At 40.8% G+C, this 27,547-nt stretch overlaps 5 protein-coding genes across 8 annotated transcripts in view; 2 read left to right on the forward strand and 3 right to left on the reverse strand.

Annotated features, from left to right (window-relative positions):
* The window catches only part of LOC310812935 (obg-like ATPase 1), a 36,393-nt gene extending 36,279 nt beyond the window's left edge, over positions 1-114 (reverse strand). The window contains exon 1 of the mRNA XM_083681699.1: positions 55-114. Within this exon, the coding sequence (XP_083537825.1) occupies positions 55-69 (15 nt within the window). The 5' untranslated portion in view covers positions 70-114. The remainder of the gene's footprint in view (positions 1-54) is intronic.
* A 4,129-nt stretch (positions 115-4,243) lies between these two features.
* Positions 4,244-6,143, forward strand: sp9 (sp9 transcription factor; the record flags this gene model as incomplete). Its single annotated transcript, XM_083681923.1, has 2 exons — positions 4,244-4,264; positions 4,854-6,143. The coding sequence occupies 2 exons, from the start codon at positions 4,244-4,246 to the stop codon at positions 6,141-6,143; spliced, it is 1,311 nt and encodes a 436-aa protein (XP_083538049.1).
* A 2,072-nt stretch (positions 6,144-8,215) lies between these two features.
* On the reverse strand, positions 8,216-14,280 carry cirsr (corepressor of RBPJ and splicing regulator; the record flags this gene model as incomplete). The annotated part of the gene is made up of 11 exons (XM_083682115.1): positions 14,135-14,280; positions 13,391-13,485; positions 12,798-12,871; positions 12,666-12,679; positions 12,457-12,509; positions 12,316-12,364; positions 12,040-12,160; positions 11,123-11,229; positions 10,632-10,717; positions 9,737-10,497; positions 8,216-8,301 (listed from the first exon to the last, which is right to left on the reverse strand). Exons 1-11 carry the CDS (start codon positions 14,204-14,206, stop codon positions 8,216-8,218), a joined length of 1,518 nt encoding a protein of 505 aa, XP_083538241.1. The 5' UTR covers positions 14,207-14,280.
* A 134-nt stretch (positions 14,281-14,414) lies between these two features.
* scrn3 (secernin 3) lies at positions 14,415-16,874 on the forward strand. Its single transcript, XM_083681436.1, has 8 exons — positions 14,415-14,544; positions 14,703-14,859; positions 14,976-15,157; positions 15,322-15,521; positions 15,626-15,838; positions 15,982-16,144; positions 16,245-16,425; positions 16,703-16,874. The coding sequence occupies exons 1-8, from the start codon at positions 14,501-14,503 to the stop codon at positions 16,862-16,864; spliced, it is 1,302 nt and encodes a 433-aa protein (XP_083537562.1). The 5' UTR covers positions 14,415-14,500; the 3' UTR covers positions 16,865-16,874.
* A 1,438-nt stretch (positions 16,875-18,312) lies between these two features.
* gpr155a (G protein-coupled receptor 155a) lies at positions 18,313-27,154 on the reverse strand (the record flags this gene model as incomplete). 4 transcript variants are annotated; one of them, XM_083681435.1, is made up of 17 exons in its annotated part: positions 26,969-27,122; positions 26,249-26,374; positions 25,864-25,946; positions 24,560-24,959; positions 23,752-23,923; positions 23,471-23,626; positions 22,555-22,638; positions 22,277-22,397; positions 22,024-22,108; positions 21,847-21,937; positions 21,528-21,735; positions 21,028-21,120; positions 20,381-20,511; positions 19,393-19,488; positions 19,243-19,307; positions 18,938-19,075; positions 18,313-18,508 (listed from the first exon to the last, which is right to left on the reverse strand). In XM_083681435.1, the coding sequence occupies exons 2-17, from the start codon at positions 26,251-26,253 to the stop codon at positions 18,313-18,315; spliced, it is 2,124 nt and encodes a 707-aa protein (XP_083537561.1). In that variant the 5' UTR covers positions 26,254-26,374; positions 26,969-27,122. The 4 variants fall into 4 exon arrangements, with proteins under 4 accessions (XP_083537561.1, XP_083537558.1, XP_083537559.1 ...); XM_083681432.1 differs by having other exon boundaries at positions 25,864-26,374; positions 27,105-27,154; XM_083681433.1 differs by having other exon boundaries at positions 25,864-26,374; positions 26,969-27,124.
* Between the last annotated feature and the right edge of the window lie 393 nt (positions 27,155-27,547).

Below are 27,547 nucleotides of genomic sequence, written 5' to 3' on the forward strand. Positions count from 1 at the left end.
GTAACCTACACATTCTTCTTCGGCTAGAGGTACAGCAGACCACACAAAACACACCTTCTTAGGAGCCATTTCCCTTTCTTTAGTTTGCACTGCAGACTAAACCTCTCACAACTTCCTGTGAAAAAAACATATATTGCAGGAAATCTAAGAAGCTAATAACTGGCTATTGCTAGCTAACTCCTCCAATGTGTCCAGTTGGCCCACACTATCACTGGCTCTCCCCCACTCTCAAAATAGGACATGCATCTGCTGGAAATGAAAGATGACACTGTTAGCTGGCTAGCTGACCCATGTTTCTACATTTAGCAAACATTTGTTAATAATATGACTGTACTTATGAGCGGAGGAAAGCTAAATTGCCATAGACAATATGTAGACCTATGTATATATTGGCACATGAATATGTATATATTGGCAATTGAATTGGAAAAGGGATAAGACAATTGACTTCATCTACACTCATTTTACCAACATGCCAGGCCTTTAACCAAAATGATATTGCTTTAAGATGGACAGTGAATTGTCCTGGGTAGGCAGGTGTATCAGGACGGGTTAAATCAGTGCAACTAGTAGCTGGTTGGATCACGTACGGCCCCTTTAACAAGGTGAATCTTCCAGGGTCTACTCCTCGCTAAAGCACTTCTATACTCCATATTGGATGCCGGTCTTACTCTACATTTTGTTGAATAGTGACTTGACAACCTTAACATTACAAACATTAGCTGCAAAATGTGAAAGGCGTCCAACAATAATTACCGTGCGAGAGCAGTGCAGGCACGCATGAGAAAAAAGGTTTGAATGCCGTACATTCGAAATTCATGAAAAACAGCTTAACCAACATTGCATTATGCAAATACTTCGATGATCCGACGTGTTAATCTACAAGCCATATAAAAGAAACATCTTGATCTGATCTGGATGATAAAAGGATATCTGGAGGACAAAAACAACCCGTTTAAACTTGCTTGAAAGAAAAATAATGATGTTTTTATTACAACGTTTTTTTGTTTTTTTCTTAAAAAAATGAAATATCTACCACCATAAATGAGTACTAATAATCTGCTTGTGCATCAATGAATGTTTCTGAATATTCCCTTTAGACCAAGGATTTGTTTTCCCATGTAAGCTTTCACATGTCAAGCTTTTTCCAGACAATTATAGACATAAAACTCCTTAGAATGGATGACATCCTTGCCCCTAAATTGCTTCCCCCTTTGGACAGAAACAGGTGTAGGCCTGTGGAGATCTACCATCCCCGTGCATAAGAGATTACACCGATTAGTTAATTGTGCACAAATAAACTTCCCTCAAGGCCAAGACAAATGAATCAATGCAAGAACCAACCAGAAATCTTGCCCTAATCCAGCACCCTGTGTCGTTTAACATGCAGAAAACGAGGCTCTAATAATCTAGATTTTAAGCAAGTCAGAGCCCCTTTGTAACAGGAATTTAAATGAATGGGTTTGAATTAATCATTTATCTTTTGTTGTTTAACGCCTTGATGGATGCACCGTCACTTAGCCTCACCACAATAGATGCAGAGCGTTTTGTTCTACCAAATAAATCATTCTCATTGTTTAAGGTACATTGATCAATCTAATGACTTGTAATAGGCTCCTAATTGCCTCAGAAAAGTGGTCGCGGATGGAGTCCTAGATGCAAGATTCAACAAAAAATTCTCTTGAATGACACTGTTTAAAACATTCACGGCCGTATAGGGATGTTGCCAATGGTAGGCTATACTTTATTAAATTCCAAACTTAAAAATCATAAAATCAAAATGTAACTCATATGAGCACACATAATGGGCAACACTGCATGCAACTATTGGAACAACTGTATATTCTCCAACATTTGACCCAACTATACAGTCCTACCAACATGCACTAACACCTGTCATTTTGTAAAATAATCCTCATATTGTAAGTGCTCATCAGCCTCCGTCGTTGAAAGGTTCGTTATTTCCTTCAAGTCTATCTGATATTTCTAAAAAGATTTACTAATACATTTAATCATTTTGGAATAATAAGTCTAACCAAATGGAAACACGCATGGAGGACATCTTCGATCGTTGATAAATGCTTCTTCTTTATGTTGGGCCATAGGAGCCAGATAATATCAATAGCCTATCAATACCATAATTAGAAATAGCAAAACAACAGACAACATAATGGCCTTATTTATTTTTATGTTTTGGATATCAAAACTGCATTACAGACATACATTAAGAATTAAAGACGAGAAGAAGTAGACACAAAACGTCCAATAACAGTAAGAGAAATGTATCCCTACGTGCTCACACACATCTTAACAGATACTCACGTTGTTCGTGCTAGTTTGGCATTACAATCAAATTTGTTTATGCAGAATCGACATTTAATAGTGCTAATAGCACTCCACTCAAATTGCCATGATTGCAAAGATGAAGCAATTTTCTTGGCTCCGTGAAATTGTTCTATATCCACCTCTCCAAAGGTGGGGATTTTAAAGCAGAGAGCCTTTGAACAAATTGCGCTTGGGCTGACTGGCAGCATTCATGTGCCATAATGGAACATTATTTGGCCGTTTTGAATACTGTAATGCACAGCTTTTCAGCTTTCTCTGCAAAATTGCTTTAACTTTTAAAGGGATGATGGTTCACAGCAAAGCAGGCCATTGTTACATTATGTCATTACCCCTAAATGTTTAACAAGCTGTGGAACACGTTAGTATATTGCATTGTGATCTTTCAAAAATGTATCCAGAAGAAATTAAAAAAAAACTGCCAATTGGAAAGAAGGTTAAAGTTGATGAGTTGTCTATGGTTCAATTGTATCGCCATACATAAATCTACACTGATCTAAACATCTTTGCTGGGAAACTATAAAATGTTTCTTCTGTTCCATTAGAACACATCATGTATTAGCCTAAATTAATTCTCCAATCAACTTAGTCAAACATTTATTTCAGGAAAACAGAATTATCTCCAGTGTTTGTTTAGTCTAATATGGGATGGTAATAATGACTACAATATTTTTCAAACAATATTATTTGAGGAACAGTTAACAGACTGTACACCAGCCACTGATTAAGTTAATTGTCACTTTTTAATTAACCCATACATCCCCCCTCACCCCCTCAACAGGCGGGTAGGCACGCACAGCTCCACACACACACACACACACACACACACACACACACACACACACACACACACACACACACACACACACACACACACACACACACACACACACACACACACACACACACACACCCTCACACACACTTCCTCACAAGCAAATCTTGGTAATATAACAGTTTTCAGTTCACAGTTAATTAAAACAATAAACGAAGAATTCACCTGTTGTAAGACGTATAGGCCTACCTTGTCACAAGGGTCTTCACTTCAGTCAATTTATTCAGTGACCATAGGGACTGCCTAATGTAATTTCTGCCCCCCTGGTGAGTAGCCTATTGTATGTGAACTTCTGCTTCTGCTTTAAGCCTTTAGGTCCATCAACGCCAACGGTGTGTGAGGAAGCACATGCGCCAAAGAAGACTTTGCCTGTCCTGAAACAACATGACAGTCTTGACAAATGTGAACATGCCGCAATTCGGTAGATATTTCCAACAACCTATAACTCCTCTTGTGCCAAGTTATAGAGCAAAAACAATATGTGTGACTCAACGACAGATATAACAAATATTACGCACAAGTGTGCGTAAATCCAACAATTTCTGAACACTGTAATATCATGGATCTAAAATTACCATTCTAAAACGCTAATAAACATTATCTTACGATGCATCGGAACAGGGATGCCTCTATAATGCAATGCTTACCTCTTGGAGGTGACTGGCTTAACCCAATATTAGCACGATTCTACAATGAAAGGAGACATTGAGCCTTGAGAGCAGGAGAATAGGCTACATAAAATGTATAAAAATACCAAATCCTGTCCTGCTTGACAGCCAGAGCTACACAACAGTTATTGATTGACGTGAAGCTTTTAGCGTTTCTGTCCTTGGTCGAATCTCTCATTGGCTGACTTCATCCCCTTGCCAAGAATCCAGCGCTTAGATTGGCTGCATGCTCTTGCCAGCTGTACTTCAAAGAACGCGCTCTCTACAACTAGGTAGTGTTGGGAGCTCCGAGCCAAGAGAGAAATCGTGTGACCTCAGAAAAGCACCGAGTCAGAGTCGAATCGGAAAAGTACATTGTTGCAATTGTGACCAATTCAACATAGCAAAGGCCCTGGATATGGCTACGTCTATACTTGGGGTAAGCATTCAGTTTTATTTCATGCGTAAAAGTTGCCTACTTTCAGTGTCTCTCACTAGTTTACTTTGCATGTGGTCGATTCTGTTTTATCGTCGGAGTTTGTTGGCTATTGTGTTGACAGTGCTTGTCTTGGGTGCTGTAAATTGTTTTAAATAGTCTACTCTGTGATAGTCACAGTCACTCTGTGATTGTCCTCAAACAAAATAATTTCAGTTGTTGGAACTTTCGCAATTAGTAGCCTTAACTTTTGAGACCATGAACTCCACTCAGTGTCAGTGATACTATTTCTCCGAAGATTGTAGCTGTCAATTTCCTTCAATTGTCATTTCGCTGATAGCTCTTACGCTACCCCTTCACTGCACATTTTCACTCAATGTAATCTTTAGTAAATAGCAACGGTAGGTTATATAAGTCGTGGTATAATACGCGGTAAATGGCTATATCCACCAAAACAAGCATTGCAATATGTTCGACGACTAGGGAAACACAATGTATACTTTTATGCAGATATGTTCAAATATGCTTTTAAGAGAAAATGTTTAATATTGGTTGCGTTATTTCTAAAGTACAATGACTTTTTTCTTTCCAGGAAGAACCACGATTTGGAACTACCCCTCTAGCTATGCTGGCTGCAACTTGTAACAAAATTGGTAACACCAGTCCTCTTACCACTTTACCTGACTCCAGTGCTTTTTCAAAAGGTGGATTTCATCCGTGGAAAAGATCCTCCTCTAGTTGCAACTTGGGATCCAGTCTCCCTGGATTCACTGTAGCAACAAGCCGCGGATCGACCGGACTAACATCTACTTCTGGGACAGCCAACAGTGCGTTTTGCTTAGCCTCCACCTCCCCGACCTCCTCTGCGTTTTCTACAGACTACAGCAGTCTGTTTTCCAACTCAGCGAGCATTACCTCTCAAGAGTCAGGGCAGTCAGCTTTCATCTCCAAAGTTCACACATCTGCAGAATCCCTCTACCCGAGGGTAGGGATGGCACATCCATATGAGTCGTGGTACAAGTCTGGTTTCCATTCAACCATCTCGGGTGAGGTTGCTAACGGGGCATCCGCGTGGTGGGACGTTCACGCCAATCCTGGCTCGTGGCTCGAGGTACAGAATCCTGCAAGCTCACTGCAGACCTCCCTGCACTCCGGGACACCTCAAGCCATACACTCTCAGCTCAGTGGCTATAACCCCGATTTCTCCACGTTGACACACTCGGCATTCAGCTCCACTGGTATAAGTCCCACAGCATCTCATCTTCTATCAACTGGCCAACACCTGTTAACACAAGAGGGATTCAAAACTGTAATTCCAACATACACGGACGCCACTGCCGCCAACGCCATGATTTCAGGAACCAGTTCAGGAATAAGCGGCTCTTCAAGGTCATCTAGGAGGTATTCCGGCAGAGCGACCTGCGACTGTCCGAACTGTCAGGAGGCTGAGCGGCTGGGACCCGCCGGGGCCAGCCTCCGGAGAAAAGGACTTCACAGTTGTCACATTCCCGGTTGCGGTAAAGTGTATGGCAAAACCTCTCACCTCAAAGCCCATTTGAGATGGCACACTGGCGAACGGCCCTTTGTCTGCAACTGGCTTTTTTGTGGCAAAAGATTTACAAGATCTGATGAACTTCAGAGACACCTCCGTACCCACACCGGTGAGAAAAGGTTTGCCTGTCCAGTATGCAACAAGCGCTTTATGAGGAGCGACCATTTGAGCAAGCACATCAAAACGCACACTGCCGGTGGAAGCAAAAAAGGAAGCGACAGTGACACCGACACCAGTAACCTTGAGACCCCCAGATCCGAGTCCCCAGAACTCAGTTTAGATGGGGTTAACCCCAGAATCAAGGACCCATCTCCTCACGACGAGCCGTAAATAGCTGTCAGTTGAATGACCTCGAACTAATGTCATACAAACATTGAACCAGTATCAAAACTGGCTGTACTGAAAACGGGTCTGGGTTTGAGAGACATTATTGGAGGAAAATAATATTTTTAGAGGCATTTGAAACCTAGAAATAATTAGATCTCCCTCACACACATTGATCGAATATATTTGATTCGTTATTATGCATCAAACAAAATGCAGAATTATATGAAAATGACCGGAAAACTCTGCTGTCAAATAAAATGTAATTGATGACCCTTTGCACGGATCAGTGCGTAAAAGGGTGCTCACCCAAATTAACTTGTTGGACCATGTGAGTTGCCATCACCGTGTACATATATTGACGAGAAACAATGTGTTATTTTCATGTAAATGTTAATTATGATTGTTTTATTCGTGTTTGGGATCCTGAAATTCAGGGAGTTTACTTTCAACGCACTTTGTGGATATGTATGAACACAGCTTTTTAAAATTCAGTTAACCATTTTATTTCTTTGCTAAAAAATATATAAATGTTTACTTGTATAAAGTCACACGTATAAGCCTTTCATTTTGTCATAATTAAAAGGATCTAAAAACGGAAGCAGTAGTCGTGTGATGGGAATGTTTCAGTACTTTGTGGCACACATTTGTTTTCATTATCCGAAATGAAAATACATTATAAACAAAGGACATTTATTTGTAGGGATAAATGGTAAATATTTACGATTTCCAAACGTGAATGTAGATAGGTAAGAGTGTTCTTTTACATAAAATCAATCATACAATGCTGATATAGGCAATCGCACATTGACGTGCATTTTCTCAGATGAATAAATCAATAGTTAATGCCCCGGAAAAGACATTTCATGCCCAAATGAAAATCTTGTTAAATGGTATTAATTATGACTTGGAGCACATCACAGCCCCATGTGTCTTGTATTTGCGATTAGGGATTCGTGTCTTATCAAATATCTAATTAATCTCCTAGACATCATTTGTTCAGCTTTACTTTATCTGGGGGTTTCCGAGGGGGTTTTGATGACAAAAGCCCCTGAATATTTATTCTAATTGTCCAAATTAACTGCTTTAATTTGCATGTCAAACGGAAAGATGGCAGTCCAAGAAAAAGGATAACCTATCTTAAAGCTTTGCTTGAAACTCAACACTTGATTTGATGTTATGGGAACTGTTTCTAAACTTTAGAAAAGAAGAAGGGGTAAAAAAAGCCATATGCAAATGATGAATTTGAAATGCTCTTGTCGCAGCGCAGTCAAATGGTTCCTGCATGTTATTTGAATATCAGTGCCCCTGTATTGAAAGGGTTCAAGGATGCTCTCTGACTTCTTTGTGCTTACCCACTGCAGCGTCCGATCTCAAAGAAAAACCCGGGGAATAATTACAGCGTGAGCCCAGGCCTGGGAATACGTTTGGGAGAAGCATCTCATCTAGACAACCTGTCCCTGAAGAGGAAGTTAAATTGACCAGAAGGCAATAGAAGAAAATTATTTTCATTTCCTTTTGTATGGCTGGCTTAGAGGATAAATTGAGGAAAATAAAATAAAAATAAAAACGAATTTGAGTGTATTAATGAAAATGTAAAGCATACCACTACCGTTTGCATTTGATTTAAATAGCCTATAATATTCTATGAATTGATACACCTTATATTCCAATCGGTTCCAATATTGTTTAAATGTCACTAAAATGAGCAAAATGAGTAATTCTATTCAAAATTGCAACCTGCTGTTAAAAGTGTATCTGATGCTTATTTAGAATTTTCAACACGGAGAATAGCTTAATCTTAGTTTTGTTTTTTCAGGAAAAAAAAGAAATTAGTACTTACAGGCACACTTGTCGAATTATATACACTGCAGGCCTACTTTTGAAGGCAAATATTATTGCCATTAGCCTATACACCCCAGTGAATTGTGTTCCATTTTCAAATAAACGGAAACGAGAAGTATTTTCGATTCATGAGCATAGCTGACAATTAAATGGCTACAAAAGGGAGTTAAAATCAACAAGATCTAAAATGCTTAAGGGAATGAGACGCCTTGGTTTGCGGACAGTAAGTGCTGTCAGTTATCGCTTTGTTGCTTTTTCCTGCTGAGCATTAGGCAGAAGTCACCTTTGTTTTCAAGGCACAATAAAGGGAGATCAAAGACTAGAGCCAGTGCGACATTACGGGACACAAGACACACCTCACTGCTCAAGGGCTCGCACCGTTCTCCTCGTGTCCAGGGTCAAAAAATCAGCAAAGAGAGAAACGTCCATCATTTCACCATGTCCGGTCGTAAAAACTACTTTTCTTGAGATAATGGAAAAATTACATTTCATAAATATTGGGATACATCTGAAGTTAATACAATATGTACAGCTCACGGCATCTTAACAAAAGCTAGACTATATTTGCGTATATGAAAATTCGACCTATACTTTGTCGTTATAGCTTATTAGAGGCCTAGTTAAAAAGCAAAAACAAACTACGAGTAATTCAAACATCTCAACAATGTTTTCGTGACCATAGATTTTTATCAATATGGTGCAAAGTGGACTACTATAGTAGTATATATATGACTTCAATAGACCTACTTTATATAGCCTGAATAGCTTTGCATCTGCATTAACCATCATCTGCGGACGCTCCAATACATATTGAAATAAATTCATTCCATGCAAGTAAACGCGACAAGTTCTCAGTGTTAAAATTTTATTGCAAACATTTGTCTGTGCAGTCCTGTCCAAAAATCTTATGATTCCTGAACATTTAGGTAGGCTATAGGCATACTAATGAAAAATCAATATACATTGCATGCTAACTTGGGGCACAAGCTGCAGAATTGTGACACAAGCCCAGAAGCTTGACATTTGAACTAGCCTGAACTATTGCCGCAAAAGTTTTAAATGAAACGCGGTTACAATGTGACAACAAATAAAACATATCACTCAGCTATACTATCAGTCGCCTAATTCAATGCAAATAATTTTGCTTCAAATTTCGATTCATATGTACATCCTTTGGCATTGTTACAATATTCTGAAGGTTACTGCCATAAACAGAATGCATGCAGGACAGAGATATTAGTTCAGTAATCTGACAAACCAAAAATGCTTCTGTTTTAGTTATTTCAGGTCTCTTGCTGCCCTCTACTGGAGGAAAATAAAACCTGCATTAGAAGCTCTACGCTCTCATTGCACTGTAGCAAGTAACAACACCAATGACACTAACGAGTTTGAACTTGGGTTTCTACTTGTTTGTTTAAATGTATATTACAGTGTGCACAATTTCAGCACATTAACAGATGATTCATTACAACTTTGAAGTTACAATTACACTGTTGAAAATATTCAAATTATTTAAGGGATAACAATCCAAGAAAATAAAACACTTTCCCAGAACTATTTGGAAGATTCTACTCACACTGTTCAGCTTTTTCTCTCTGCTCTCTCTCTGCTCCTGTCTCGTCTCTCCCTCCCTCTGCTCCTACTCCTCCCTTTGCCTCCCCTCTCCCGCCCTCTATCCCTGCTTCTACTCCTCTCATTCACTACTCTACCCTTCGCTCCATCTCTGCTCCTACTTCTATGCCTCTCCTTTCTACCTTTCCCCTCATCTCTACTGCGCTCCTTGTCTTTCCCTCTCTCCTCCCTGTCTTTCCCCCTCTCCTCCCTGCCTTTCCCTCTCTCCTCCCTGTCTTTTCCCCTCTCCTCCCTGTCTTTCCCTCTCTCCTCCCTGTCTTTCCCTCTCTCCTCCCTGTCTTTCCCACTCTCCTCCCTGTCTTTCCCACTCTCCTCCCTGTCTTTTCCTCTTTCTTCCCTGTCTTTTCCCCTCTCCTCCCTGTCTCTCTCCCGGCTCCTGCTTCTGTCTGGTCCAGTCTTGAAGCTGCCGTTTCTCTGCCTCTCCCTGCTGTCGTGTCTGTCTCTCTCCTGACCTTCTTCCCTCCTCATCTTGTTCTCTGGACTATCCTTTCTGCTCTCGCTCCTGCCTGTCTCCGTCCTTGTTTGTCTGTCCTCTCTGGCGTCCTCTCTGCGCTGTGTCTGTCTGGAGTGGGGACTCTGTGACCTGCTCCTGTGAGAGGAGCCCTGGGTCTTGCTCTTGACCCGTCCCTCTCTCTCAACGTTGTCATCATCACCGCCACCGTCTTTTTTCTTGTCCTTCTTCTTTCTCTTCTGGCTCCTGGAGTGGCCATGGTTGCTGGAGTCCGAGTCACTGTCGCTGCTACTGCTGCTACTACTGCTGCTTTCACTTGAGGTGTCACTGCTCGCCTGTTTTTTCTTCTGCTTTCGTTTACTCTTCTTTTTCTGCTTTTTGCCCTTCTTCTTTTCTTTCTTCTCTTTCTTCTTCTCTAGGCGATCCAACTTCCTGGAAAACAACAACATAAATAATATAGGCCTACATGTGAGTTTACTTTTGCAGAGTATCATCCGTGTGGCTATATCTTACAATCAGCACCATTCATTCAAAACGTAACGATTGCATTGTTCTGCGCTCCTTACCTGAGGAGCTTCTGTTTCTGCTTGGTGGACAAAGACCTGAGGAACTCAACCTCTGGATCCTCCTCTTCTTCACTGGCAACATACTCCTGTAGCACAATACAGCACTCAAATCAAACAGACAAACCTCCATCAATGCTGATAAATTGTGTGTACAAAGTGGGAAGAGGCATCTCATACATGGCTAGAGGTGAAGCAAATAGGAAAAGAATAACCTCTACTGATTTCTACTTGGAGGTGGTGGTGGTGGTGGTGGTGGGGGGGGGGGGCTACAAACTATATACCACTGCATCTGGTGTTCTTACACTCCTATAATTTTAGCAGTTAAGTCTCATCAAATCTTCCCACTTGACTAAACTTGCTCCAACTGGAAAAGCTATGGGGTTTACTCTGATAATTGGTCATTTTGCAGCAATCACATTTAGACCAGGAATTTGCCATGGATATTGTTGGTCTTTTTCTTCAGGGGTGGGAGGTGGGTGGTAGAAGATTACCTGCGATGGATCACAAACAGTAGAATTTCTCCCAAGGACACATTTCTTCAGGGCAAACCCACTGTTTCGCATCTCCGCCATTAACTCAGAGGGGTGCATCGACGGACCTGTTAGCACAAATCATAGCCTCAAAGTCCCATTGATGTCTGGCCACATCCACCACTGCTTCCACAGTGGGGAATACAGGGACAGCTTTGTTAACAGAAAGACACACCAAATCAACTCACTCCTCTTCTGGCTGAGCAAATCATACAATATCATTCTACCAAAGCAGCAGTTAGGAGAATCAGAATACATAATAATTGCATTTTTCTCCCGGCACAGGAGGGGCTCCATTACAACACTCCACCATCAACACCATGTGCAGGACTCTCCCACAGTAAACACATTACTTTACTACTCAACTTCCTGATTGCCTGAGTCTGAATCAGCTCAGCTCCTGGACCTGGAGTAGACACCAGGGGAGAGATGGCAGCCAGACTGACTGACTTCCCACAAATATCCGAGGTTGTAACGAGACATTGTTATTTCATTGTTTTTGCTTGTAATAAACACATTGAGAATCTTTAAAACATTTTAACATGAATGTGTATTTCGTATCATATTTAAATCAATACTTTTATATCTAGGTCTTGTGTGTTAATGTAGACACTAGAAGAATAAGTACTATAAGTCGACACCCATTTGTTTGGTTGACTGGAGACAATCACATTTAAAGGTAAATCGTCATGAATTCTATCATACCGAGTTTAAGCGCTCTTGTGACCTGTGAATATGCTTTGCAGTGAAGATCACAGAACAGAGCAACCGTTAAAGAGAGAGACGATGCAAGCAAAGAAAGAGGATTGTAGAAAATACGAACATTAGATTGATGTACCTTAGTTTAAAGCAAATTTTGAAATACGTTCATAACGTACCTGCTTCTTCATCTGTGGCCACAGAGCTGGCATTGATGCCGGACAGGCCGAAGAGAGGACACTCTCTGTCCGTGTTCACGTGGCCCCATTTGTGACACTTGATGCATCTCACATTGCGCACCTGAGTATTCCAGAACATTCCACTTATTAGTCATATATTCCGCCAGTCATACCACTTCAATAGAAGCAACTGGAATGGACACAAGCAAAGCCTGCATTTCACATCAAAATGTGAAAATGGCATTTAATCTCTGCAAAAAAGGTCGATGTAGTCACCTGAATTCCAAACGGTTGATCTCTGATGTTCATGTCATCTTTTGCATACCTAAACATGAGAGGGAGAAAGTTAGAACAGCTCTACTAGTACCTGGACTCAACCATTTTGGAATGTTGTATTCTTCAGAGGAAATAATTTACTTCTCGCGAGGAGCTGTCTTTTGCCACTCAAACTTGTATTCTGATTCCCCATCCTGTAAAAAATAAAATAAAAAAAATGTCATGCACTGTACAAGGCATTGTACTGTGAGGTGAAACACATCCCAACATAGCATTGCTTGCTTGCTTACAGAAACAAAGTATGCAACCATCTATGTCACAACAGATATAGTATGTGTGATGTCCTTTACCTCCTTTGTCTCTTCTTCTCAACAGGGGTAGAATATGGGAAAGAAAGAAAACATGTTGTTTAAATGATGCTGTTTTCTTAGTACACAGTAGAGTAAGATATGCCCACATCAACCAAAAGTCATTGCAGTTACCTTTTGCTGCCCCAGGTGGAGCCTCATACATGAAGTTGAGACCATTCTTTACGCGGTCATCTCCCATCAACACTCTAGGAGAGAGTGATTATTAACGCACACCATGGGTTATTATAATTCACGGGTGACAAATTCACTCAGTTACAAATAGATATTGATTAAACAATAACACAATCTGGTCAAAATACACTGTACTGGGGGTGCTTAGTGGTATAGCACACTAATGCGCCTACCACGTAATTGCAAGGTTCCTGGTTGGATTCTGACCCTTGACATGTCTTGCATGTCATCCCTCCTCTCTCTCTCCTATCCTTCCTATCAATCTTTACTGTCTCTATCCCAATAAAGTAGAAATGCCCTAAAAAAAACATATTTAAAAATAATATATATATATATATATATATATATATATATATATATATACACACACAATGTACTGTACAATCAAAGGTCCAAGACTAAACAGTTGCAATCTCAGTCAACTGTAACATAACAGCCAGTAAATGCAGAACAGACGTGGATAACTACTGGCTTCGTCTTAAAGCAAAAAGACTAATCTGGACTATGTTTGTGTTAAACTGCTTCAACCTCACCTGTTGTTGTAGGTGTCTTGCTCTTTGAGATAAGCATTCATGAGATCCTCTTGCTTGGTCTTCTCGTAGGTCAATTTCTGCTCTGCTATCCATACCTGTAAAAGAAGGATTATAAGAGCAACCCAATGTTTCGGATTATACCTATGAAAAGCACCGTCAATGTGAGTGATTTCTTCATGCAGGGCTACCAACAAAATGTAAACAATGGAGCAAATGCATTCTAGGACTTGACTCCGAGTCCTATGGTATATCGGTTGAGCTCAAGACTTAACTGTACTAGATCATTTGTTTACACATTATCATATGACCACAAATACAATTGAATATTGATATTGATTTGGTTATGATGAGATATACAGTTTCTCTACTCTCCTGCTAGTATTTAGTCATATTCAACATAAAGGGGTATATTTCATTATTTGAATATATTCAAATATCACAGTGACACAGTGCCATTGGCTTTACAGCTGATTTAATTAGCTGCTAGTTTAGCTACTTCTTTAAGAAGTTCTCGACAGTCACAACACGCCATCATCGCTAGGCAGGTCAAGCGGGTTGCTAGGTAGGTCAAACTAAAAAAGTTATGCTTAGTATGCCTAGTTATGCTTGTTAGTAAATGATTTGAATCCTATTGTGTCAATGGATTTAAATACCAATTAGTCAGCTAGCTAAGCTAGCTTGCTGACTAGCTGGCTAAATTATCTCGATAACTTCCTCGTGTGGTAATCTCGATTTGCCTCTTACCTTTTTTATGTTAGATTTAGATGCAGGGTGAAAATCTTTCTTACACATAAAATTAGCAAATGACTTCCCCATGGTTGCTGATTAATTTGAGGATTTAACGCAAAATGTTGGGTTGCTATGAGCATATAATGCTAACAGCAGCGACTAAACACACAAAAACAAACACAACTTGAGTGCACTGTTCTTCCGGTCAACGAGACGTGCATACGTGAGCGTGACGAGAACCAATCAGCATGTGGTTATTTGAACCAGCTGACTTCAGTCTTCCGTTGACACGCATTTAGGCACTTGGGAAATCTGGTCCATATAATGAAATGAAAAAGAAAGTAAGATCGAAAGTTTCAGATCAGGACACTTGTGTGTGCAATGTTGTCTGTAGTTGCCAAAGACTCTTACGACGGGAGTGAAAGGTAAGTCGTCATCTGCTATCAGGAGTCAGCAGGGTATTTTCACTACAGCGTAGTTATTACAGTTGACCCATAATATCCAGATTGCTGTGCATTTGATCCTAATGTGCTTGTTTCTAAATGTCTAACAGAGTTGCTGTTTTATGTTTAAAATCTATCAGGATGAACCCAACTTCCTGTGACACATTTGTGGCTCTGCCCCCATCCACTGACGGGCAGCGCATCATCTTTGGGAAGAACTCTGACAGGCCCTGTGATGAGGTCCAGGAGGTGGTCTACTTCCCTGCCAGAGACCATGGTGCAGGGGAGAAAGTTGAAGTAGGTCTTAGACCTCTGTGTGTTGTCAGGTTGGTGATGTGAAAATGTCACATGATCCAACAGTAAACACAATAAAACATGTCTCCCCTTTTCTTTTCTTGCTCCTACGTGACTAGTGCACATACATACAGATTGACCAGGCTGCCCATACATACGCGGTTGTGTTGAGCAGACCAGCTTGGTTGTGGGGGGCCGAAATGGGGGCGAACGAACTTCAGGTGTGCATTGGAAATGAGGCTGTATGGGGCAGAGAGAATGCTGATGACGAGGAGGCTCTTCTTGGCATGGATCTGGTCAGGTGATTCTCCTCTAGCTGACTTAATAGGATATGCATCTGATTCCTCTGTAGTTCATAACTCTTCTAACATGTTGGATGTATTAATTGTAACAAAATGCATTGCTCTATCAAGCAGAGATTGCAGCCATATTAAGTGAAGTAATATGATCGGTTTGTATTCATAGACTTGGTCTGGAGAGAGCAGAGTCTGCTCAGAAGGCTGTTGATGTTATTACTGATCTGCTGGAGAAATATGGCCAGGGAGGAAGTTGCATGGAGGATGAGTCTGGCTTCACCTATCACAACAGCTTCCTCATCTCAGACAGGACCGAGGCCTGGGTGCTGGAGACGTCAGGGAAGTACTGGGCAGCAGAGCGAGTGGAAGGTAATACGATACAAACCATTAGCGGTATGTTGAGCATCCTATACAAGGGCACATTCAGTAGAGCTAAATGTTTTTTGATGGTCATGTTTGTTAACCCCCTCTAGATGGATATCGTAATATCTCCAATCAGTACTCCATAACCACCAAGATTGACAAGGAGCACCCTGCGATGAGAGAGTATGCCAAGACCCAAGGCTGGTGGGATGGCAAGGCACAGTTCAGTTTCGCCGAGGTGTACTCTTTCCTGACCACAGCCAGAATAGAGGCCTCTGGCAGCAGATACTGTGAGGGACGGAATCTTCTGGAGAAAAGTAAAGGTAAGTTCATACTTGAATATGTTGAGCGTGACAATAAAGACCTGAGAAAATGAATAGGCACGAACATCAATAGGTCAGGAAGAAAGTCACATTCAGCTTACTTGATCCCAATATTTCACAGTGAATCTGTTCTGAATATTTAGGACACATCACAGCTGAGACGATGATGGACATCTTAAGGGACAAGGAGAGTGGCATCAACATGGAGGGGATGTTCATGACAACAGGAAGTATGGTGTCTGTAGTACCCAGGGATCCAGCCATGCCAGGGGTGCACTACTTCACTGGAACCCCTGACCCTGAAAGGTACTGAATATATGAAGCTGGGCACTGCTTACACCTGTTTACTCAATGTCATTAGTTTTGCAACACAATATGTCAAGTAAGGCCATTTGTCACCCAACAGGTCGGTTTTCAAACCCTTCGTCTTTGTGAATGACATTAAGCAGTTGAAGCAGACTTGCTCCCCTTGTTATGGACCTGATGATCCTGTAAAGAAGAAACCCCGTTTCCAGAGCAAGCCAGATCGCAAACATCCACTGTTTCTCAAACATGAGGTGGTGGCAACCATCATTGAGACCTGCAAGGTCCAGAACCAAACTCTCTTTACTGATTAATCATGAAATGATGTTTGTATGTCGAGAATGTATGTATGATTGTAGAGAAGAGATTCAGAATAATGGGAGTATATTCTTCATAATCAGAATTTGGGGGATGTGTTGAGTTAAACACAAATTTACAGTAACTTGAAGAGTGAAATTATGCAAATGAAGCATATTATCTTTAGTTATTTAATGTTCAAGATTTATCTTATCACTCAATTGTGAGCATATTCTAGTCTAATAGTGGCGTCATTCCTTTTAGGAGAAAGGAAAGAAGATCATGCAGAACATGAGACAGTTGGAAAAAGAGAAGATGGCTGAGATGGAGAAACTTCTGTCAAGTGGTATTGAAGACTCGACATTGGTTGTGAACCTGTTTTCAAACTGTGTTCTGGAGGAGATAAGTGTGTACAGCAAAAGTTGAAGACTGCGGCCTCATACTATCCGAATGAGAGGATTTTTACAGCATCAACCCCTGCAAACCACTTAAGCAAATAGTCTATATACAGCACAGTGAAAATGTTAGTTACAGAAATTGTTGCTCTTCAGTAGCGAGTATCAATAATTCTAAATTTTAATTAAAGCCTGTCACATCTTGTTCTTTTGTTTGCTAAAAATAATATGAACCATCTGTCAATTAGATTGGCAGTTGTACAGTAAGGAACAATATTAATTGCAGATTCTGTTAATGAAATGTATACCCATCACCCCTAATTGTATGCAGAAACCTTTACTCTATTTCAGAGACAGAAATGCAGAACAGGACGTAATTAATGTCAAACAATGTAGTACAGAATTGTGACAAATATGACAATTATGAATGGTTATGAATCACATAACCCAGAGGTACAACAGACCAGAGTTTTATTTGTTAAAAAAAAGAGGCTGGCAATTATGGAGGAACATGCAGCATTAGCTGGCTTCAAAAGTGCCATAGTACATTCTGTTTTAATCAAGTGACATGTCAGACACATTGACAAACCAATAAACAGACTAAATTCCAGGTGTGAAAATGACTCAATTTACTTATTAATTAGTGCTTAGTAAAGCAATGCAACATCACTTCATAACCTTAACCCAGACACATAAACAGTCTGCTATGTGGCACATTTGGTATCTTTATCCCAGCAAACATTACATGACACAATTTAATTGGAATTTAGTATGAACACCTTTTCGCTCTCTCACACAAACAGACAATAATTATTAAAATAAGTTAAACCAAACATTAAATGCATAAAAATCCAACATACATAAAATTGACAGGATCCACATTGATGTATGTGATTTATGTATTAAAAATATATCTACTTTTCAAGTTTAGTGGCGAAATGATATTCAGAGATTTCAGACTAAAATGCAGTGTTACAGACTTGCATTTGCACTTGCACTTCCTGAGGTCTAACTGATATATAAATCATTCTTTCATCGGAACTAAAAGGAAACATTTGAAAACAAAATCATGATAGTTTTTGTGGAGAGCCACTCGATAAGAGCTAAAAGACATACAGTGTAGCTACTGGGTCATCATGTTTGACAGCTTCTAGTACTGGCTTCTGTGCCTCAAACATGACGGTGTGGTGGTCTGCATAAACTGTAGATGTGTGTGAAGACCATTATATGGTAGAACATTCATTTCTGCCTATGGCAATTATTAAATCTCATAATGCATAGCACAAGTCCAACATGGCCACATTCCCTTGGACAAGATAAAACAAAACTAACACATGCTCACTGTTTGTTATGACTGCATATTTCAATGTGCAAAAAAGGCAGCAGACTCAAGTCTGTGATCCCTTTGCCATCCAGTGCCTTAGAAAACCCCTAGGAGAGGCTGACGGTGGCAGAATCCCAGACACAGTTAGTCCCACCTTACGCTAGGAAGCGGTAGTGCAGGCTGTCATCCTGGAAGTCATGTTCCTGGGTAATGTGCTGGAGCACCCCTCCCTGCAGCAGCTGGTTCCCGTAGAGCAGTGCCTCACCTCGGTCCCGTGCCAGACCCACCTGTAGTAGCCAGTCTACCAGCTCACTGCCCAGAAAAGTCTCCACTACCGTCCTCTCTCCACACCTGTGAGTCAAAGGAAGGATTCACCCACAGGCCAATTAGGCTGTCCCCACAGCTGCTGAGGCAAACAAGAACGACAGCAAGGGAGAGGGATGGCCCACAAAAGAGAGAAGCAAGAGAGACATGCTCAGCAAAGCACATGCACCAAAAGCCATGAAAAAAGGTTTATAGTAGGAATGGTCAGTTGTTATAATGTTTTGGTACACATGCATGTACTCTAAGATAATGTATAATATGTGCATGATACGTATAAGCAAAGTTGTAGATGACAGCGTAAAGCATATCCTACATACGAGAGTCAAATCTAGTAATCTGATTTAGTAACAATAACCCCACCATGCAACACTAGTTCAAACACACTGGTTGCACAGCCAAAGCAGAGCAGCACTGTAGAGGATCCACCCTGGTGACTATGCCTGGCTTCACCATCACCTCTTATTGTGGACAATGTCCTGGACACACTGGTCTTTGTGGTACTTGGTGAATTGAGAGCAGGTCATCATGATATCATCAGATACTGCTGATGATGTCTGCTCCTCTTGCTTCCGTCCATTCCACAGTTTGGATATCCTGGACAGTTACACAAATACAAAAATAAAATGAGAAAAACATTACAAGGCTGCATATCCATTACACAACTCATTACAGTAACATCGCTAATATGAAGTAAAAACAAATAAAATAGCCTTGCATATTATAAAACTAGATCCTAGGAAACACTTAAGAGAGCTGCTTACCTCTTTTTAAATGGCAGTATTATCAAATGTTTGTCAAGCCCAAATATCCCGAAGGAAATGAAGCCCTGAGGACAGAACACATATGTAACCGCCACTACTGAATAAACACAGCAGCTCCAAACCCTATTGCCTTCAGGGAGTCTGTCCTACCTGTCCATAGTTGGCCACAGCACAGAAGAACTGCAGCTCCAGGTAGAGTCTCCCAGGAACACGGTTTAACAGCCACCACAGGCAGCTTGAGAGATTCTAACAATGGGGAGGACTGTGAGTCAACCAGGGAACATACTAACCAAAAACGGATCTAAAATGTACAGGACCATGAATATCTCAACCTATAAGCTCTGTTTCACATGGTGTATAGCAGTGACATAATCACAATATAGCATGTCCTATTGTGACTTTGTGCTTAAACTGAACCTTAAGTGACAACCCATCTTAAACACACCCTTGCTTGTAGTTCATCTGATCCTAGTCTCGTGTAGCCATACCTCCACATCACGTTGTTCTCACGCCTCATTTGGAGGTCTGGATCACCCTAACCCTAACTGGACGGAGCAATGGGAGAATATGCTCGCAATTTCATTGGATGTTACATTCCAAGAACCCTCCCCGCACATTCCCGTACAATGGTTGCTTGTCATTATGTGCATGTTTTTTTCTGACTATTTAGCTGAGAGTTGTTGCCTATGCTACCTTGCAACATTAAAGAAAATGGAAGAGAACCTGAAGGAAAAACTGAATTCTGTTGGGTTTTTTTGGAGCTCGGCCCATGCAAGGTATTTGACTGGTTTAATGTGTTGCGAGGCATCACTCATTTCAAACTGGTTTCATTTACATTTACGGCATTTAGCAGACGCCTTTATCTAAAGTGACTTACTACAAATACATTTGTTTAAGTAAGTGAATCATCTATCCATTAGTCATCATAAGTTAAAGTAATCAATGCTCAGATCAGGGGCCATAGGCAGTCACAATGCTAGAAGAAGGATTTAAAAAAAAAAAAAAAATGTTAACAGGAGAGAAACTTGTACAGGGGGGTAGTGGGGGTGAAGAGGTCTTTAGCAGTCCAGCCCTTTGTAGCTACTTTCTGCAAAGGATGTCCCCAGGCTTTCCAAACTATAGATAGTGTGTGACTCACCGCAAACAGGCTGACAGTGAGTAGCAGGCATAGAAGCACATGGCGGGCCACCTGTCTGTCTGACACTTGCCGTAGCTGCTCCTCCTGGGCCAGTAGACAGACTGAAGACGTACAGACATTCCCACAGTGACCTGAGGGGGGCAGCAGAGCACAAGGACTGAATTAACTGATACTGTTAACAGTTCAAAGGAAGATAACTAAGTTTAAAGGTCTAAAAGCGCAATAAAAAACACTTCAAACCCCTTGTTTTTAAATACCTCAAAATATTTGGCATGATATATGGTTTCCACGGTTTTCAGTCCAATGCTTTTGATTAAATTACTGACTTAATAAAGGTGTAATAGATACTGGAGTAATGGCCACCTTTCATAAGCCATTGAATTGTGCAAAGAGGTAACATGAAACACTCACTGGGAGCAGAGTCAATGAATAGTTTACCAGAAAGTTGCAACACAGCCTTACAGTATGTGAGTTTCAGATGACTAGACTTGATTGCTCAAACAAAGGTCTAAAAGTGAAATTGATATCTACAGAGAGAGCTTAGGTAGAACAACATCTTACACAACGTGTAGACAAGAAGCAGCAATGTATTACATAGTAACAACATTCAAATATAGACTTAAAGGAGTTGAAGATAAAAGCACTACCTGTTTGTATTGAGGGAGTGTCGTTCATGTTTGTGCTGCTGACAATCATATCAGGCATGGGCTGGAACGGGGCACAGTCACACATATGGCACTCTAATAACACAGAGCAAGTCATTCTTAATTTAAATACTATGGTTGAATCTCTCTCTCTCTCTCTCTCTCTCTCTCTCTCTCTCTCTCTCTCTCTCTCTCTCTCTCTCTCTCTCTCTCTCTCTCTCTCTCTCTCTCTCTCTCTCTCTCTCTCTCCTCATTTGATTTGTTCTAACGTGACCATTCTCTTCGCATATAGTGTTAATTAAATTACTTGGAGTCAGATTAATAATATTAAGATATGCTTTGCTATCAATGGTACATAGCCAAATTTCCTTGCCAACCCTTCGTATTGTAACTGCCCTAGACCCTACAGATAAGACCCTACAGATGCAATTGATCTGAAATTAAATACATCCACTCAAACATCCCATCATAAATCCAGGCAGCCAACAGAACAGGAAGTATACCTTTGTTGATGCTTCCTGCTGAAGGAACTGGCTCAAACACAGTCTGGCTCTCTGGGCCATTCTGGGGTCTTAGGTCCTCTGTGGTTCCTAACACAGTGTCTTGCTCCAGGACCTGGTACTTGGAGTCCCAAGTCCCTCGGCTGAGACACATCAAAGAACCCCCGCTCAGCACTATACTGAGAGCAAGAACAACAGTGGTGCAGATCACCTGACAAAGACAAAAGGTGGTTAAGGTGTTCTATGTATGAGAGCTACCATTTCACAAACCTTTAAATCTGTATTCAAATCCTCACTGTCTCCTTTCCTCAGTGTCTCTCACCTGAGATCTCCCATAAAAAAACGCAGAGTCAATGGTGTCAGGCATCTTCTCCCCAGATAGGAGCAAGACTGCTGTCACAAGGGCTGGGACCCTGTGGGGAATAAAGACCGCGTCTGAGTAGCACATTCAACAAAAGCTCCCTTACCATCCAACAGTCATGGTAAACTCCAGACTCACCCCCAGCCTACAATCACCAAGAAGCCTGGCGTAACATTCAGCTTCCTGCCCTTTTTCATCAGCACAAGTGAAAGCGCTATCAGACCTAAAACAACAAAACGACCAGGGTGTCATGACCAGCCATTGCGTCATTTACATCTTATAAACCCATTAGGTTAACAGTGAATATACACGCAACACAGAAGGATACTGTAACAATGAAATAGAATGGTGGTATAATCTTGGTGGTCGTGTGCATAACAAACTGACCTACCTGGCCATACATAAGTACTGTACAGTGAGCCGTACAACAGCGTGAACGTTAACACCTGTCCTATGAAGCTGTCTTGCCTCACGACAAAGTTCCACAAGATCATACCAATGCAAGCTAGAATCTGGATACAAGGACAGGACAAATGTCAATAGAAAAGCTGCAAGCAATGCCAACACAACAGCACAAAGACTGTGATATTTCCTATATTACTTAAAATTATTCATTTTCATTGACAGGAGTATGTAGTGTAAATTGACTATCAAGATAAAGGGCCTTGCCTGTGCCAATAACAGGTTGACTGTGAACATGTGAGGTAGTCTCTTGAATTTCTTACTCAGGAACATCACAGCTACTGTCCAAACCTGTAACACAATCACATTGGACTCCACATCAGACAGACAGTAGGTACTGTATGTCCACACAGAACAAATAGAAAAGGACAGTATAGCAATAAATCATATATTGGTACTGTACTGTAAACAATCTTAAAGGCAATACTTAATTCATAAACCCCAAAACACCAAACTACAAATCACTTGTCTCTTCAAAGAGCATGTTTGTAAAATGAATCACACGATATAAAGGAAAACTTCTCAGGATATAAGAAAAAAAGTTGAGGAAAATCACATGATCAGTCCTGAATGTTTAAAATTAGGAAACCTAACCCTAACCCTAACCCTTACTCAGGAACAGAAAACATGCAGACTTGAATCAACATACTGAAACAGAAATCAGTTTCCTAGCCATGTGTACAGTACCTAGTTCCTTATACAGTTGAAACTGAGAGTGGAGTAAACCTATATATCTATAACTCAACAGACCAGACATCCTGCTACTATTTTTGAACTTCCTAATACCACGTTGTATCAAATCCCTGCTGTTCCTTGACTTCTTGCACAAAATTGTTTCCACTTTCAAGTTAATAGATGGTTAAGTGTGGTCTGGACAGTATCATCACACAGCATTACCGGCCATTGCTAAGTGGCCCAAATACCACAGTATGAATAGGATTAGGTGAACAGTAAGGCAAGTACAATCAACATACTGTAGTGTAATAATTTTCTGAAATCTGACCACCCTGAGTGTGAACAAATGAAACAAAAAGGAACAACCAGCATGAAGCCAGTTATTGAAGATAGATTACTGATTAATGATGGTCCTTGTTTCACAATGACAGACATGGTGGGAACTCACCAGGGCAACTAAGCTGACAATGCTGATGTTGAAGCTGACATTCTGCAGAGACTCCATCAGTGGTTTGGGGTCCATCGATGGGATAGTCAGCAACCAAGCAGAAACATACATAATCGGAGCTGAGAGGAATGTGCTTATTACCATGCCTGACGTAACCTGTTAGTAAAACCAAACACAAGAAACAGACAACAACACAATATCACCTGCTGAAACAACTAGGAAGGTGCCTGTCTTCAAATGGCAGTTATTTCTGTCCATATTGGAGAGGCTAGGTGACTTACGACTTGTAACTCCATGTTGTAGTGAGCAGCATAGATGGCCACACTAGGGGCGGTAGGGATGGCTCCATAGAGGAAGGCGTAGTTGGACAGGCTGGAGTGGTTGAGAGAGCTGCTGTTGCTGCCATTGTCCAGGAGCTCCACCATGTTTCTACATATCAGAGGCATCAACAACCTTAGGAACAAAAGACACGTGTTAATACGTTACACATTGTAATGTTATTGCAGATTAAAAAAAAAAAGAGACATATCTGATTCATTTACATGGAACACCTGAGAAGAAAGATGCAATGTTTTCAAAGTTATAGCAAGATTTTGTCTGCATTTAATGAGTGAAAGTAAAGAAAGTATAGTTTTGGTGGCCAAAAACACTGATAACAGTGACTACTCTTACATCATTTTGGAATTACACAACTAATGTATGGCCTTTCATGTCCTTTCATTTTATGCAACAGAAGTGGAATATCTGAGTCATCCTCCAACCATGTTGTTAACACACCCTTACTGGTCCTAGCCCCAAGGCAAGCCCAAACCTGTAATCTCATATTCACAGCAAACATCTAATTAGAAGCAGATGTGGTTTACCTTACATTTGGAAATGACTGATTATTACAATATGACCAGTGTACATGACCACAATGTGACCAAAAAATCTTCAAACCCTTATAATATGAAATGAATACATAGAAAATTGGAAAAAAATATGTGCAACATCACAGCTTTAGAACAATCTCAGGTAAAAGTGCAATAAATCATACATGTTCATCTACATACATCTTATTCTTAAATTCAAGCACACCAGTCCACTCACAACTTTGCTGCGATGAGCAGGATCAAAGCCACAACTGTGGACCTGGTGAGCTTTCCCAGATGGCCCACCATGGAGAGGCCCAAGTAGAACAGAGCTGCTCCCGTGAAAGAGTTGGCCAGGCCATCCACAAACTCCTTCATGAACGCAGGAATCCTCTGACCCAGGCTGAAGTGGGCAATGATACCAATCACAACCATGAAGACAATCGGGTTCATCAGAACCTGCAGGACTACAACTCCCACTATCTGGAGCTTGCTCTGCTGCTGGTCCCTCTGGTCCCTCCACTTCTGGATCTCGCAAAAGGCAAAGCCAATGGGATTGAGGAGTATGAGGGACACTGGTGCCACTAGGTAGATGTACTGTAAGTACTCTGGATGGGTGTTCTTGTACAGGGCCTCAACTGTGAAGAAAAGGAAGAAAGGAAGATGTTCCATTAAAGAGAATACAGTGCAAGTATTGGAAAGCGGAAACATGTTGTCTTCTTTGAGCTCTATACTCCATATGGATTTGAAATCAAACAATTACTATGGGGTCAAAAACATACACCCCTATTCCAGGGCTCCAAATAAAGCATGTTTAGAATTTGGTCAACAATCCTTTGCATGCAACGCCTGAAGTCTGCGACCCATTGACCCCACCAGATGCTGGGTATATTCTCTGGTGATGCTCTGCCAGGCCTGTACTGCAGCCATCTTCAGTTGTTGTTTGTTTTGAGGTATTTTTTGCCTTAAGTTCCCCCTTTAGCAAATGAAATGCATGTTCAATTGGATTTAAATCTGGAGATTGACTTGGCCACTCTCGAACTTTCCACTTTTTGGCCCTGAAAAATGTAGGTTCTTCTTTTGGATGATGTTCCAAACTGTTGTTGTTGGCAAGCCTAAGGTTTTGAATATGTTTATGATGTTCTTTCTGATTTCCTCAGCCCAATAATGGCTTCCTTGACATGCAGCGACAACTCTTTGGTTTTCATGTTGACAGACACCAATGGAAGACTCCAAAGGAAAACATGTAGGCTATAATCAATATTAGACAGCTCTCTCAGGCTGAACTATGTATAAAAAGTGTTTCGAAATGGTGAAACCAATCTGAAAAAAAGAAAATGAAAGTTGCTTTAACCTCATGCTAATGTTTGTTTTCAAATCCTGTTGGACTACATATTTTCTGTAAGGTAACATTCCCAGCCTTTGCAAAGAGAAAATTGTAACTCAACTAGTCAAGTCCACAAAAGACCTCATTACTAGGATCTGATACTGAGAGCTAGAATACGTAATGGAACTGAAAGACACATATTGTACAACACTCACCAATGGGGTATCCCAAAGCAAAGTCATTGCTTTGAGTGGCAAAGATGGAGAAGAGGCCAGCCTTGCTGAAGCGACTCTCAGGACTGGCAACCAGCAGCGTAAGCACACACACAATGAAAAACACAGACACTTTGGCGATGAGAATGCTCCACAGAAATGGCCAGATGACATTACCAAAGTTCAACAGTACCATGTTCTTAAACAGCAATGCTGGGAGGGCAAACTTGGACACAAAATTCCCCAACCCTTTGGCCTGTGTGGATGTGATGATGTTTGCTCGCCCAGCAATGTATCCACACAAAATTATCCCAAAACACTCCAGGAGCGCTGGGAAAAGCCTGTCAATGGACATTGTGGGAGGGGTGGCCGGTGGATCCAGGCGTACCCCATACGTCATGTTGAGTTTATTACTGTTGGCAGGGTCTTCCATTGTAGCGCGGGTTTAGAGCCTTCCGTTAGCGTTATCAGCTCTAGTGCCTGGCCGCACTGATGTGTTTGCTGCTGTCACTGCCTGATAATGCAAATGACAAATGAAAGTCAGTCAACAATGAGCTGCTATTGCAATTACACCAAGAACCTTGAGCCTGTACAGTCTTCAGAAGATAGTCAGTGTTTATTATAGTTCGTCAATGACGCATGCCCTCTCCACTGTAGCATAACGTGAAATGCAAATGTTGACTAGTACCTGAAATTCATGAAGTATATAACTTAAAACAAATATAAGCATGTACTAAAAACCTAATAGGAAGAGTATTTTCCGAAATGAGCTACTTGACTAGCTGTACTGCTATAATACATTCAAAGCACGTATAAGTTTGCAACACAAATTTCAAGACATTCAATCAGGAAAGAGGAAGTAAAGCATATGGTCATGAAAAGTATGCTTCCTATTAGCTATTTTAAATCACTGCACCACCGCACATCCATCACAAGTAACATACAATTCCAAATGTCTGCAAAATGATGTCATTCTTCAAATAACCCAACAACATAACGCCCCACACAGACTATTACAGTGTGGAGTTGGCGGTGACTGATTACATAAATAAGTTAGCTAGCTAGATAACACTCTACTTATTATTAGCTAAAGCCTTCAAGAACTAACCTTGTTGGAGCTAGAAGAAGAATCAGCTACAGTACTTGGATTATCTATAAATAAGTAACAACGTGATTTAGCCATATAGCTTGTCTATATCCAAAGTGTACAGCTTGTAGGAGGGACAACAAACTAGTTCACTTACATATGTCTATCTCCATGTCAATGTCACTGCCAAATGTTGCCAACTTGTTTTGTTTTGGCAGTAAATGACAGGACGAAGGAGAAAACATGATTGCAAAAGGGACGCCTCTCACGTGCTTCTAAATGCGGATTGTTCCAATGCGTATTCAAGAGCCCAACGCTGCATAGTATGCGTATTCAAGACCTCAACATTGCAGAAGGTTCAAGGGGAAGGGAAAACCCCCGCTGATCATCATAAACTGATACTAAATTGTGCACAATGGAACCAACTTACAAACTTATTGCAGACAGAAACAGAAACCAACAGACATCCAGTCAAGTAGCATTTTTATTCAATCGAAATGCTTTATTAAAGATGAATAAAAGTAGCCTATCTACAATTGAGTAAAAACAAATAACTTGATTATAAAAAAAAACAACCGTGATTAGAATGGTGGTCAATGT

Source organism: Argentina silus (genome assembly GCF_951799395.1).
Source record: "Argentina silus genome assembly, chromosome: 12".
Lineage (NCBI taxonomy): Eukaryota > Metazoa > Chordata > Actinopteri > Argentiniformes > Argentinidae > Argentina > Argentina silus.